Source organism: Scomber japonicus, chromosome 1 (assembly GCF_027409825.1).
Source record: "Scomber japonicus isolate fScoJap1 chromosome 1, fScoJap1.pri, whole genome shotgun sequence".
NCBI classification, from domain to species: Eukaryota; Metazoa; Chordata; class Actinopteri; order Scombriformes; family Scombridae; genus Scomber; species Scomber japonicus.
In genome coordinates this window covers 18,581,745-18,597,954 of record NC_070578.1, presented here as the reverse complement: position 1 = coordinate 18,597,954, position 16,210 = coordinate 18,581,745, and the positions used below count along the sequence as shown (strand labels likewise).

At 37.1% G+C, this 16,210-nt stretch overlaps 1 protein-coding gene across 1 annotated transcript in view; it reads right to left on the bottom strand.

Annotated features, from left to right (window-relative positions):
• LOC128357768 (CUB and sushi domain-containing protein 1-like) overlaps positions 1–16,210 on the bottom strand; it is a gene marked incomplete at its 5' end in the record, with an annotated part of 321,638 nt that overhangs the window by 118,438 nt on the left and 186,990 nt on the right. Inside the window, 8 exons of the mRNA XM_053318176.1 lie at positions 618–806; positions 1,267–1,482; positions 1,764–1,880; positions 10,337–10,525; positions 10,730–10,917; positions 12,021–12,159; positions 14,410–14,482; positions 14,629–14,750. Coding sequence (XP_053174151.1) covers positions 618–806; positions 1,267–1,482; positions 1,764–1,880; positions 10,337–10,525; positions 10,730–10,917; positions 12,021–12,159; positions 14,410–14,482; positions 14,629–14,750 — 1,233 coding nt within the window. The remainder of the gene's footprint in view (positions 1–617; positions 807–1,266; positions 1,483–1,763; positions 1,881–10,336; positions 10,526–10,729; positions 10,918–12,020; positions 12,160–14,409; positions 14,483–14,628; positions 14,751–16,210) is intronic.

Below are 16,210 nucleotides of genomic sequence, written 5' to 3'. Positions count from 1 at the left end.
GAACCCAATGAACGTTGCCAGCTGCTGTTGCTTCTTAGTCAGGCCTGATCTCTTGACAGATAATGCTATTATAGTATTTCTCAGTCTGCTCTTTTCGGGGATTGAGCATTACCAGCAGCCACCAGTCAGACACTCATAAATTACCAGCAGCATCCAAGGAAACACTGATACTCAATACAGTCAAATTACAACCTGCTAACAGCAGAATCCTGACAAATAAAACCAGCAGTCAACCAGTCAAATAGTAAATTACTATTGTGTCAGTATAAAATACTGGTGAGTTACAAACCAGAAAGTGCTGATGCTTAACCTCTGAGATTAATAATATGGTGAAGAATTTAAAGTACTTTTACAAGCAAGAAGTTTATTTCACAGAAGATAAACTACTCCAGAGCATCATTGAATAAAATCTTGAAGAAGGAAATACCATTATAAGGCTTGTTACATCGCTAAATTTGAAATGTAAGGTTGTAAAAAGAAAGTTAAGTTAAGGAAAGTTAAGTGAATGTCCATACCCTAACAACTCAATGTCTGTAACTACTGTCGGAATCTAAAAAATAATGAATTTGATATGTTGATAATTGTACACCTCCACTGAGACTACTTAATTGTCTTACCTATACATCGTGGTAGTGTGTTGCTCCAGACTCGTCTGCCTCCTCCCAGACAAGTGATCTTGCTGTCTCCCTCAAGTCGGTAGCCATGGAAACAAGAGAAGGCCAGTGAGTCGCCAACTCGAAATCTGAATCCCATCCTCCTGCTGAACGCTGGTACGCCAGGATCCTCACACGGCTCTAAGTCGTATTCTGTACATCCAAAACACAAGTGCTAAGAAATGTACAAAAACTTTGTGATTGCAATTAAACATAATTAAAGTTAGCCAACACAAGGGAAGGTCATGGGAAATGAATTACATTTTAAAATTTGGTTCAGGGAAATCAAAACCTTAACCATAATATATTAGAGCTCTGCCATGTCTTACAATTTAAGTTGGTTTGGCAGCTAAAAAAATCATATTGTTATTTTAATCACAGCAATATGCCATGTTAACACACCTTAATACCTGTGTGTGTGTGTGTGTGTGTGTGTGTGTGTGTGTGTTTGTGTGAGGTCTATTGTTCAGTCTGTCAGTCCAGGTCAGGAGGATTTAAGCCAATTATAAAGTTAAGTATGAAGTTAAATCAATCCTGCACAAACAATTGAACTGTTTTTAGGTGTTTTTGTTGTCCCCATGTAAAAAAACAGTTTCTATTTGAGTGCTCTTACCTGAGAAAGTAATATTAAACCCTTCATAACTCATGGAAAAATCTGATATAAATCTTAGTTGAGCGCTGAAGTTCCCATAGAGTCCTGCTTTGACACTGGGAGGCAGCACTGAGCCGGTTAGTCGGGCTACTGGAACCTGGAAATCACTGTCCTCTGTGATGGACAGGTAGTCATGGTTCTCCTCCAGATGGAAAGTGTGGAAAACCAGATGGACTCCTGAAAATTCCACGGTTGATTGGAAAGATGGAAGGACAGATGAAAATGACAAAAATTGACAGTAAGTTTGTCACAGATGTATAAATGGAAGCAGATGAACACAGAAACCAAACCCGAAACATATGCACACATCAATATACATAGGAAATATAATTATATATATATAATTATACTACTATACTATACTTAATTTAATACCCACATTTATTAGCATATAAAGAGAAAACTGAACAACTTTTTTTTCCCAAAGCAAATGAATGTCTGCGTATGTGCGTTATTACCTTTCCCATGAGACACCTCTATTGTCCAGGTGCAGTTAAGAGAATTGGGGTAGAAGTCAGGGAAGCCAGGAGACAGAATTGTCCCCGTTTTGCCATAGACGTAGCCTCCACAAAGAGCTACAGAGAAAAGAGACAGACATAAAGGAAGGAAGCAAGAGGGACAAAAGATTCCTGCCTCACCATTGTACAGAGCTTTTAAACTGAATTAAGGACATTTTTAACACCTAGGAATGTTTATGTTTATCTTCCACCGAGCCCGCCATGCTGCAACGCCATTTTTCTACAGTAGAACAGAACAGGCAAACCAAATGCTGGCTCTAGAGGGAGCCTTTTGTCATTTTTTGCAAGTTTCACAACCCCCATAGGTTCTTCTACACACTTGGAAGGGAAGGGGCGAGATAATCAAATGATGCCACTAAATTGGTCATTGGTCCTTTATGTACAGTCAACAGGGATTACCACATAATGACAGATTTCTTTGGGCTGAACGTCCACTCTTTGTTATTAGAATCAAATTTGGCTTTTTTTAAAATCAGCTTTGTATCAGTAAAATATAAGGCATGACAAGACACAGATACAGTGTCACAAGAACAAATTACACAATGTAACACATAAACTATAGTTAACTAGTTTACAATAAATCTATCTATACTGTACATATACACTTACCTTAAAATCTTAAGACTCAATTTCCAACTGTTTTCTTATTTTATATATATATATATATATATATATATATATATATATATATATATGTATGTATATATATTCCTTATTAAACCATAAACCAAACCTCTCCCTTACTTAACCTTAACAGTTTTCTAAAATTAACATAAGCCTTTACATAACCATTTCATGTATCAAATGTGGCGGGGTACCGGTTTTGTTTTTTTGTTTTTTTGTTTTTTTGGTATCTACAGAGCCCCTCTGGTGACATGGTCAAAAAAATAATAATAATTATAATACGAAATAGGTATAACATCTGCACAAAATACTAATTAATAATATTAATATTAATATCATTCCTGGGTGCTCGGTGCACTCTCAATGCCTCCCCTATTTCTAGTGACAGCTGCACATTGTAGAGCTCTGAAACTTTAAACTTGATGCAGCTGATTTAAACATTATGCTCAAGCTCTGACACTGTCCTATGAAATCACTTTAGTCTTTGGCAAATCAAAGTGGAATGATTTTTATTGATCAGATATTATCTGTGGTAATAAAGGATTGCACAATTTTCTAATCAGGGTTCTATTAGCTGTAATATAGCAGTGTAAAACGGACTTTAGCAAATCAGGACCAAGCATAAAACATCATCAAAGTGTTAACATAATGGTTTAAAGGAATTATAGCACATTTCATCTACAGGTAAACGTTAGACTGATCAATAATATAGTGAACTTTTAATCTTCTGTGATTTTATTGAAGGACAAATGTCCAGAGAACAACAATCTGCAAATCAATACAAACTAGATTCTGATCACTGATAGGCTATAGGTTCCCTTGGCAACGTGAATAGAACTTGGTCCAGACCTAGGCTATTGCAGGTTCTAGAGAAGGTGCGCTCAATTTGCTTACCCAGCTGTCCAGGTATGATATTAATATTATTAATTAGTATTTTGTGTGCACGTTATACCTATTTCGTGGCTACGAATTAGTATTTCGTGCACACATTATAGCTGTATTGTGGCCACAATTTAATCTTTTTTTTGACCATTTCACCAGAGGGGCTCCTTAGGTATCCATAACACACAATATATAACATACACTGCTGAGTTTTTGTTTATTAAAAAAAAAAAAAAAAAGATTCTGTTAGAAAGTAAGGCAGAGCGTTTACAGGAGTAGAAAATGAAAAATGCAGCTTCTACATACAGCTAGAGCGTGATGGAAACAAAGGGGCAAAGGTCAGAGATGCACTTATTACAAGGACGAAAAGAGGAGAGAAAATATAATGGGGGAAAATAGAATGGTTTATCAAAAAAAGGAGAGACTGATGTTTATACATTATCAGACACCTAGCTTCCACACAGAGCCAAACCACTGACATGGAACAGGACAAACCCATTTGAGATGGAGCAGAATGGAAAATACTATAGTCGGGTAATTGAGAGTAAAAGAGGGCTTTCGGTAAATTAGAAACTGTTGAAGTAAGATAATATATTGACTCTTTGTTTCTCTCTCACTAGGCTTCCATTCCTTTCAGTTCTATTCAACTCAATTCAGTTAAAATTAATTCAATTAAAGTGCTTCAAGGTACTTGACTGGCATTCAAATACTAAAGGAGTGTTTTATGTTTTTTTCTTTACATATGAAACAAACACATCCCAGACTATAAATACATCAGACAAAATGGGTTATTGAACAAACTAATGTCCCTCATGTTTGATTGTCAAATGTTTATATATATATATAGTGCATGAAAGTCTCATTTAGCTCTTAAATGAAACACTAATGATTCATTTGATGAAAGGTTTGTAAAATTACTCTTTATTGTCTTGAGTTTATGAAGACAGATGTTGAAGGCTCTCTTCTTTTTTCACACTGCAGCTACTCCAGTGTGTGTTGAGAGCTGCTGTGCTTCTCCTTCCCTATTTCGCTGTATATGTCTTTCCTTCCAGCTTGTCATATTACAAGAGAACTGGAGTTGAGTTGAGTAGCTGTGGTGAGAGCTGCTTTCCTCCCACCCCCTCTCTCTGACTACCTGCCTGTTGTGTGTTGTGGTAACCAGCATGTTTTTTTTATTTTTTATTTTTTATTTTACACACTCACATCAGGATTCAACTAAAACTAGGGTATTGTCTGAGTAAATGACCCTTATTGAGAGAGGCATGTGCACATTTACTTTGTGTGTATATTGTGTTGGAGAGAGTGCATGCAGTACTTGACTGTGAATGAATGATCTGTGTTTGAGAGGATGGAGACAGATTGTTATTAATGTATGTGTTTGAGAAAGTGTGAGCTGTATAATAATGTGAGGAAAAGAAAAAGAAGACAGACAGACTGACACTCTTTGTGATTCTGACAAAAAATCGAGAGGCAAATTAAAGTGAAGTAGACCTTCAGTGTCTAGGTAGGACTGAAACTGAATGCTGACAGAATACAGAAACCTCAGAGACAAGTAGTAAAGAAAGATAGTTTTATAGACCTCAACTACATTCCTCCTCCTCCTCCCTGGCTCCTTGTGTTCCTATATCCTTAATTATCCCCTTCTTAAAGGTTGCCATGGCATTTTTTACTAAAAGGTTTACTGTGACTTTGGTCACTTCTAACAAGTTGTTGTCTTGGCACCAACTGCTAGCTTTAAAATGCCACAGTGCTCTTTCAATATTCCCTGACACACATAAGAGAGCAGCTAGTGTTCTGTATTATCTGTTTGACAATTTAGCTGACCTGCAGGAATAAGATGAGCCATTTGGGTCCAACAGACACTGTAGCAGTACTGAAAGGGAATGGTCTTCGAACGCCTTCAGGGGGACTACACTACACGTTTTTTTTCTTTTTTTCTTTTTCTTTTAGACACAATAATGTCAAAATAATGAATTTGGGTGGCTGAATAATGCAGTGTTTATAGAGGTATAAAAAGGGGTGACTTTTTCCCGATGAAATGTTATCTGTGCCTCTGAAACTATAATGTAAATGAGATCATTGTGTTCAATGTGAATATGTGTGTACAGCTTTGGGAGTTTCTTCCTCGATGTAAGGGCCTTTTCTGAGAGGGCTTTACCAGTTTTCACTGTGTTTGCATTTGTTTTTGCTCTGGTGGATAGAGATGAAAAATCATTGTGACTTAAGAAGCATCTATTAGTTGATTAGTCTCTAACTATCAAATTAATCACCAGCTATTTTGATAATTGATCAATCTTTTTAGTCATTTTTCAAAGAAAAAAAGTACCAATTCTCTGCTTCCAGCCTCTCAAATGTGAATATTTTCCTCTTAACAGTAAGCTGAATATGTTTGACTCTTAGTCAGAACAAAATTACACATCTGAGGATGTCTCCTTGGGCTTCTGGGGGACAGTGATTTTCTCAACAACTAATCGATTAATCAAGAAAATAACTGACAGATTAATGGATCATTAAAATAAGTTGTTTGTTTGCCACATGCTAACAGACCATCCATATACAATATATCCAATGCAGAAATTATGACAGAAAGACATTCACACGAGAAGACGTGCATATTTATGAAATTTATAGGAACTGTCACTACTTCATTTTAGGTTTCATATGAGCATAAGGGTAATGTTTGCCTCAAGCAGCATCTAAATCAAAGTTTACTTTCTTAAACTTACTTCCTCCCAGTGACATAAATTATAAAGGGCAGCAAGCTGAGAGACTATTTATTGCACATTGAGTTCTCTTTTCATACTGAACAATTCCAAGTATAGTTTTTTTAATGTGTCGTTTACAACACTTGCACTTTGTGGTATACATATTTTTAATGCATAGGGCAGCTCAGACAGGTAAATATACAAAGTTACTTTAACGTTTATTAAACTTAATCTTCAGCACCATGGACAGCTGACATTAAGAAGCCCTTAACAGTATGCACTTGGACTCATTCTTAGGTACTGCTTTAGGAAACTCTGAGAAATGTAAGAGCATTCATACAGTAGAAAACACTCTAAGCTTCTAAGATTGTTATTGGGAAACGGGGCCCGAGTAAAAACAATAATTAACAGATTCATCAAAGTCATTCATGCTAAAATATACTTGACATATAACTTTAGTTCATGAGCATATTACATGATCATATCTCATATTATATTTATACAGTCTAGGCTTACACAGTATATTTTCGACAGCTGTCTGGTGAGATGGCATGCTTGGATGAAAATTTAAAAAGTTGCAAGCTGTTGTTGTTTTATGGCTGATATTGTGAGAAAGTTTCCAACAGTATGAACTCATTCCCAAGCTGAGACATCCACACTTTGTTTTTCAAATTGGATTATATTCAATCTGCAGACTGAATCAGATGCTGTGTGAAAAGGCCCGTGAGTGGCCAGTGAGCATCTGTTTTAGTGGTGCCTGTTGAGCCACATAATTTGTCTGAACCAGGATGTCCAACTTGGGCCATTGTGGACGTGTGTAGTCTGGAGTGGGGTTGGATTGTACAATTAACACTATGGCTGCCAGTTAAGTGAAGTGGAAAACAGCATTTTTTTATATCCTAGAATGGGTCAAATATTTACCAGTTCCTTCTTCTACTGTCTTTGACTTTTTAATCTTCGTCTACCTACTACACCTTCACACAAGGCTGTTTCTTGCTATGCACAGACTTTGCATGTCGCAGGGCCCTGTTATGCTTTTTTTTGTCCTTGAATATAAATTGATACTTTTGGTAACCAAGTGAGTTTTATTCCAAGAGCTCTTTTCCTCACAAGCAGGGCTGTAGTGGAAGCTAAATGCACGTAAAGCTGTTTACTCACCTCTCAAATTCTTTCAAACTCAAAAATTAACAAACTTTCCATCACTTTAAAGCTGTAAGTGCACTCAGACTGGCTTCCTACAGCAGTTTATGTTGTAGTTTCTAGGAATGTTTGTTTTGTTTTGCCATTTGAACATTGTATCCTTATGTATGAGACACAGAGACCGCTGTTACTGCTAACAGAGAGCATCAGTCAGTTTTGTTATTTTGTTATATTACAAACATATGGACCATATAGACAGTGTGGCTAAGTGAAAGTAGGGGGAACCCAAGCGTTTATTTACCACTAAAGCCCTGCTTACAAGAAAATCTAATTCAAAGTCATCATCGGATGCTCACGTATTGACATACTGACACTAATGGCTGAGTCACTCAAGTCCATCAAATTTGACAGTCTGACAGTAAGATCGCAAGATCAAGGATATTGCATGTCACTATGGCTTCCAAAAGGACTTATCCTTTGATGATGATTGTGGTAATGATAATTGAAAGCCTTCTGTTTTGATCTTCATAATGATAACTGTGTGTAATTTGTTATTTGTTCATAGTTCATTTGCAGCTTTATCTTCATGTCATGTCAGAATTCTTAAGTAAACTCATGTGCAATCAAACATAGTGGCAGAGACAACAGAGGACTGATTTAAAACATTTGAATTCACTGAGGAGGACTACTCCCATTATATAGGCCTACTTTGTCCCAGGATATCACAACAAGTTCCACTAACAACAGGACCATCAACACTCAACACAGCTACTTAATTACAAGTAGTAATGCTTAGTGACGACTTGAGAGTCACAAGTCAAAAGTCAATCCCTTGTGGACTATTACTTGTGAAAAGCCCAATTACAGGTTGAGACAATAAAAAACATTGGTGTGAGATATTGAATAAGTGCTCATTCAACCTCATGGCACAAACGATACAGTAAATATTCTCCCAAATGGAAATGAAAATAGACTAAGTGAACAAACTCAAACATCAACTATTTACAGATTGTCTGAACAAACGCGAGATGAACGAGCTGCTAAAGAATGTGAACAAAAAAAGTAGAACTACAACATGAAATTATTGTCAAAAAAGAAAAAAAATAATACTATGAACAACAACAGTCTATAAGTTGACTCTGAGTTCTGAACCCACACAAACAGACACAGAACAAAGGTAACGGAGGAGGAGAAAATGTCTCAGACACTTCAACCCAACTGCATCAACTTCTTCACTCAACATGGATTTGGGATCCAGCACCTCTCTATGGAAATCTTTTTGGGAGAAAACCCACCATGCATCAGAGTATTCCCTTCCCACATGAGCCCACTGAGGAGAAAAAAATACAGGGGGGAGACAAAAAGAGAGAGGGAAAAAACACCTCAAGGAAGCCCTACAACACCCGCAGACTGTGGAAGAAGTGAATGTCATAAATCTGTCAGGTAAACCTATTTACAGTATTTGTATCTCTGCTCTTTACAAAGGGCTATCATTATGTTCTACTAACCACTGTAAAAGGATTTCAATGTCTATGTTGATTTACACAAGTTTTTTGTTTTAATGGAAGCCTCAAAGATTAAACTAGTTATAACCACAGGTCTTGCGATGTTTGCAACATAGCTATCCACCATGGGACCCAGGGGATTACCTCCTCCAGTGACATAGAGACTGACAAATGCCAATAAACTCCCTCAGTCATCTCGACCAGATCTAAAACTCCTTTTAAAGGTAAATCCACTCTTATTCCCCCTAAAAAAATCATCAATTTTCACATATTGCAGACTGGAAAAAAGAGACAATACAAAGTAATACATAATTGACAAAGGCTCAATTAACTGAATTGGAAACTCAAGTTGAAATCAACTACTACTTACAGTAGAGTGTAGTTACTTACTGTAAATGCAATTAAAGCTTAATAAGTAAAAAAACCAAGAAGAGTCATTTATTTATGTAATCTTCACAAAAGATGAATAGTCTGCTAACAAGATTTTACATAGGGTCTTCAAAAACCTAGAAACTGTCTTCACACCCTATGTGTCTGTTTTCAAATTCATGTGAGGAGACATGCCAAACCAGTTAGTGGTGAGAGAAAGTGGATCATACAACTCTCAGACAGCAAGTGTGCACTTATGCAGATATATGGTGCTGCACTATTTCTGAACTTATTTCACACAGAACAAACACACAGCAGGTGGCTACAAGAGGTACTGTGCTGAAAAATGCGACCAGTGGAGACAACACTGCTGCAGAGCATCTGAGTTGCTTTAGTGTTTTCTCCACTTCCTGTAAGCCTGCATGACTACACACAAAGTGCCTTTTAAACTGTATCTGCCTTGTGTCTTATTTTTTGTATTTGGGTCGTAGTTAGTGTCACAGTTAAGTCAGAACTCAAGGCTGAAAACTGTATGTCATTTTAATATCTAAATCACCAGCAGTAATTCAGCTGTAACAAGTCAAAGGCCAACTCATTCATATAAAGAATATTATATATATATATATATATATATATATATATATATTAATATGAAAAATACATACATTTGAAAAACACACTTATTTTCAACAGTTTGATTACAACAGGTTTTCCACTGCATTGGAAAAAAGAGCTACGTGATTGTAGTTATATTGTTTTCCAAGAGATAATGAATTTATCTGAGGTAATATCCCACATTCATATATACAATATAAATAAAAAAACTGAGGCTCCAAATTAACGCACAACAATAAGCCATCTCTATAATTTCTTAGCTGCAGTTGTAAAATTAAAAACATCACCTCCAAAGCTTACATAATCAATCAGACTCCTTGTTTTTTGTCTAAGAGTGAATCCAGATCAAGATCACATGATTACTCAATTAACCAAAATATAGCATAGGGTTTAGTATAGCTTGTGTTTTCATCTTTTTCTGATGTAAACAACTTTGGTTGAAACAAGGGCTCTAAAGTAAACTAACAAGGTGGCCACACTGACCTGCTTTGCCAGCCTTGGTAATTGATGACCACATTTTCTCTCTCTGACCTGTATTGCATCATGTGAATGAGTTCCTAACTGCATCACATGATTCTTACTGTTAAATCTTTTTGTAATAGGGTACAAAGGATTCAGCTCACTACAAGCACTCATCCAGAGGACTAAAATGAAAGACAAAAAATAGTCTCACCATCACAACTGGGAAGAGCGTGACTCCACTGATGATTCTGCTCGCAAACAATTGGCTCCTGATCACTCGGTGTGTATCCTAGGTCACACGTAAATGATACATGGGAGCCAATAGAAAAACTGCTGCCATGGCGACGCCCATTGACTGGAATACCAGGATCGAGACAAGAGTCTGACTCCATTTTCACACCTGAAAATCAAATCACACAAGTGCAAATACCACAGAGTCAAGAGGTTGAGTATGTGAGTCTGTGAGTCTGTGTAATTTGCACCTTTTTAAGCTAGATTGTACACAGGGAACTTTGAGCAAACCATTATTTTTGTGTATGAGTGGATGAAAGCAAATCAGAGAGTGTCTTCTAAATAATATTATCAGTCAGTGAATCAGCCTTACTTTCATATCTGATGCTGAAGCCTGCTGCAGAGCGACTGTTGTCAGTAGTAAACAACAGGAACAGGAAGTTGGATGTGGAAATCAGGAAATGAGGTGCTTGGGTGCCATGGTATTCACCAATCAGGGGAGAGGAAGCTGAGGGGCCATCCCTGATTTCCAGTGTGTCATAATTGACCTCAGTCTGAAACCTAGACAGACACACAGGCATAAGAGACATGCACAGTAACATTCATACTATTTGCCTGGAACACATAATCTCTGTGCAGGCTTCCTCAAACACTGTCTAATGGAGTATGAGTAACAGCAAACATTTCTTTACAATCAAAAGTAAATCAAGTTAAAATAATAAACTGTATTTTTACGCTGGAAGAGGACTTGGCAGCATCATTTTCATCTTGCTTTAGTTGGCCAATGAAAGGCCAAAAAACAACAAATAATAAATTGATAGATAGATAGATTGATAACCAGTCTAACAATACTGGCAGATTTAATAGCTGAGCTAACTCATATTCTACCTGCTTTTTCAAATAACTGAACACTTAAATATTTCCATAACTACCATGTGTAACTGACTTGTTATCCCTGCATCACTCACTTTCCTCTCTGCTTGTCTTCCAATCTGAGTAATTGACTTGTTGACTGACTCAGCAATTACCTACAGCAGTGGCTGTAGGGTTCAAAGAACCAGTGTTCATTCTTGGGACCATGAGTGCTGCAGATTATCAATGTAGCCATTACATTAAAACTGATTTAGGAAAAGGACATTGCTTGAATGCAATTGACTACCTGCTGGGATAGAAAACCACAAGTTGGAAACCACTGACACACTGCAATCACAGATTACAGAAATATCTATCCATCTAAGTGAACGATTAGTTAGCCTTCAGATATTTGCATGCAATGCAAATGCTGAATGCCACACAAATGAAATGCCTCATAGGCGATGAAGATAACTTGGCCTTTACATCACTTCCAAAAAAGATTAATTTCAGCTATAGCAATTTCAGGCTACGCTGCATCTGCTGGTGGCTTGTTTCCAAAAAAAATGTGCAAAACGCCAACATTAATCATTTTCTGCAGCAGATACCCAACATCTACATTTATATCTGACTAGCTTAAAGCTCTTCTGAAAGACTGACCGACTGACTGCAACTAAATGATGTACTAGCTGACTAACTTAAATGTCGGAAACACTTCATATTAATATTATCCAATTCAAAACAATCAAACTAATTCTCTGAGCAACTTTTACAAACCTGAAAAAACCTCTCCCTATGATCAAATAACATACCTGTCAAAGTGTATCTTCACAGCATGATCTGTTTGTGATTCAATCACCCATTGGCAGTTCAGAGAATCTTTATAGAAAGAGGGCCAACCAGGAGACAGCAGAACACCAGTAGGAGCAGTGAGATGGCCTCCACATGGAGCTACAGGGAAATGAAGACACACACAAAACCACAGAAGTAGAAATTAATCTCTTTTTTGTAACTGTGATATGGCATGAATGCAACACTCACATTTCATCAAGTTAGCAAATTCATCCTCAGCTGAATATATTTTAGCTCTCTAATCCTTTCAGAATTTATACATTTCATACATAAACATTTACCTACAGAAATTATGTCGTGCCAATTTTGTGCTACAGTAAACAATTTTGAGTAGCTTGTGTTTGAGAAAGGCTACAATAATTATGACATGATCATTTATAGGGGAAATCAAGTATATTTACTGTATGTGTCAAATGATGCCAAAATGGCTTCTAATTTTTCTACACCTGCAGAGGGCTGCAGGCAGCACATCTTGACACTAATTTATAGAAAACGCTTAGGGCCCTATCTTGCGGTCGGCGCACAGCGGATGGCGGCCGTGGCGCATGTGTCTTTGTTAGCAATTCCGCTACTTTAAAAAAAACAAACATGTCTTTTAGTTTAGATACTTTCAACAATTAAAATCCTGCCGAGTTTACCTGTTACTCCATGACTGAACAAAATTATTTTAAAGATAACCACAGTTGTAATTAAAAGATAAATAAATGAAAATAAAACACCACAATGTCTGTGTGGTGCAGCTGCATGCACGGTGACCTGACGGGAGGAGACACGAAAATATGCAGCAAAAAGTGATTTTTTTGTGTTTTTGTGGAAAATGGGTCTCAGAACCACATCTGCTTCTGGAAGGAAGACGCTCCGCTGCCACTTAGTGATTTTATCAACAAGAACAGCATCTGAACATCTGTGGTTAGAACATCTGTATTAATCTGTTAATGAATGGGTGATTCTGTGTCTGTTTCCACAGCCTGTTATACTGTAGGACTGATATGTTGATAAGTCTGCAGCATCTGAGATGCTGCACAGAGCACAGTGCCATTACGCACAGCCGTTGTGCCACTGTTTATTAAATCAGCTGATGACATCAGGCTGCTGCAGTATAACTAATCACACCTTTACACTCATCAGACTGGTTGGTTATAACTTAAATTAATGAGGGGACTTAAGTCCAACCCCTTTAGACCATGCCTGGCGCAGTGACCATTTTTCCACAATAAAATAGCAAAAGTGGATTTGGACACGCCCCAAAGCCACTTGCGCCACGAGATTCATGCCATGCACTATAGATTGTTAAAATGGGGCTCTTAGAGTCCAAAAAATTCAATTATAGCATATTAAAATACAGGAATTAGCTCTAGTGTGGTTTGTATTACATATCAATAAAAATATTATTAAAATACTTTTGAACTTTATAGTAGCTTTGGTTTTCCATTTTTGAAGCTTTATAGCACTTGCTTTAAGTCAACATCCTTGAAAACCAAGAGTTTATGATCTGTATATTATCTGTTTCTCTTTCTATAATATATTATATATTTCTACAATATATTTGCAATGGCTTACCTTTTTCACTCTACCTACTTCTTCTACTGTCAAGTAGCTGATACCTTAACCATTTTGATTGCGCTCATAACTTCAGACGTTCAGCAAGCTGAATCTTGCTTGAAAGCAAGAAAATTGCTTTATTTCTCTCACTTTCCTTTACCTCAATGCGTACTGAAGCAGTAATACTTATGGATAGGTCTCACAAAGAATGTAGAAATAAAACATAATTATCCTTCCCTGTCCAATGGGAGGGATAATATTTCTCCATACTCCATATTTAATAAGGGGAAAACCCTATTCAATTTGATTGTCTGGCAACATTTGATAATGTCATTTAGACAATACAATCAAGATGGAAAGGATATAAAAAATACAGACAAATAAACACAGGCCAGCCCTTGTGATTGGTCTTCAAAGTGCTAAAATAACAACACACTCACCTTTTTATTATCGCTTCCGCATATTAGCTTATCTGCATACTATGGATACCTCTCTGTATATTAGCGGCTGCATTATGTATAATGAATGCGTCTCCCTGAATGAGTTTCAGCAGAACTTGTGCCAATCTCATTTAAGATTATTGTTGAGCGAGAAAGATGCATGCAAACAGGCTGAATGTGGGAGGCTGGAGGCTAAAGCAATTAGGGGAGGGAATTTATAAAATGTCTAAGGTGCATGAGCACACTTAAGCTGCACAGCAAGAGCCAAATAGTTGAATGTTTTGTCACCTTATAGTCTAGCAAGTGGAACATTTTGAATGATAATCCATTGCTCATGCATATAATAAACAGCCTGGATGTGCCTTACCTTCACAGCGAGGCACAGCTGCAGACCAAACAACATTCCCATCCTGGATGATGCAAGTGACCTGATCTGACCCCTGGAAATATAATATGAATATACCTTATAATCAAGATTTGTTACTTGTACAATGAATGATATGATATTGATCCTAAAACAATTACTTTATGTGGGTAAACCATTGAAATAGCATATGTTTCAAATACTTGGATTTCTGATCATTACCTGTGTCCTAATGAATCCTTGATCACAGCGAAAAGCCACAGAGCTACCAAGCTGAAACTGGTCTCCATACCTTTGACCATTGACAGGAACCCCTGGGTCATGACATTCATTCTGACCAAATGCTACAGAGAGACAACAATTGGAGATATAGTATTATTCAGGCTTGATCATATGCATAGCTTAGACAAGGAGCCAAAGAGTAAAGAAAAAAGCTAGATGACAGAAAAAAACTCATCATACCTACAGTCTTTAATACTGATATTTGGATCAATACAGTGGGTCTGAATACATGCGTGCATATTCTCTACAATGTTCCCGCATATCTCAATATAGCCCAATACCTGTAAACCTGTTTTTACCAAAGAGAAAAATAGAGTTGGAAAACCATTGCTGTATCACTGTCAGTGAATTTGAAATCTCCACTGATATGGAAATATGGGAATGGAATTATCTTCATGTGGATTCAACCCTGTCATGTTTAGCTTATATTATCCCCATTCCAGAGATTAACCTGATCCCACCCAGAGCACACACCCAGTGATTGGACATGTCTCAGGTTGATTAGCTACTGATGGAGAGGAAATGAGACCAGAGAGGGAGGGAGAAAGAGAAAAAAGGAGAATAAGAGAGGAAATTGAAGGTACATAGACAAAGACAATGCATACACACATTTATTATATGTACCAGCAGATGGATACCAGCAGATCTGCATACATGTACACGTATATGCATACATATAAATGTATAAGCACTGCAGATATACAAGAGCCAAAGGCAAATACAGAAAAGGAACTTGCACACCTTTAGACACATGATATGAGGAGAAGGGGTGGAAAAGTTTGGAAGGCTGGAAGGGTACAAAGACATGTATATATTCACATTGTAGTGTGTGTGTGTGTGTGTGTGTGTGTGTGTGTGTGTGTGTGTGTGTGTGTGTGTGTGTGTGTGTGTGTGTGTGTGTACTTCAGACAAAGAAAGTGTGACACCAGTGTGTGAATGTCAAATCTAAGTAAGAAAGAGGAAGCCTGAGTCAGAGATCAACATGATGGGTTTGAGATAAGAGAAAATATAAAGAAGACCGTATGGAATACCAAGGTGGGAACTATGAAAAGAGATATACTGTAAAGAGATGACACTATGGCACCAACAATGTTCAAGTTTTTGTGTCATATAGCTCTCTATCTTCAAGAAACTGTATTGTACAAGGTGCAGATTTGCACTGGCTTGACTGGTGTGATTTTATAAGGAGGTGCAGTGAGATTTTATTTCATTGCCTACACTTTTTTTCTTGTATCTTAGTTACTCGGATCAGAGATGTCGTTGACTATCAGCAATCAGCACACTGCAATTACAGTGTCATCTTGCAATAAACACTGATCATCTGTTCAGACAAGTGACAAAGTACAGTGAGGAGAACAAGTATTTGATACACTGCCGATTTTGTAGGTTTTCCCACTTACAAAGCATGTAGAGGTTTGTAATCTGTCTATTTATCATAGGTACACTTCAACTGTGAGAGACGGAATCTAAAACAAAAATCCAGAAAATCACATTGTAGGATTTTTAAATAATTAATTTGCAT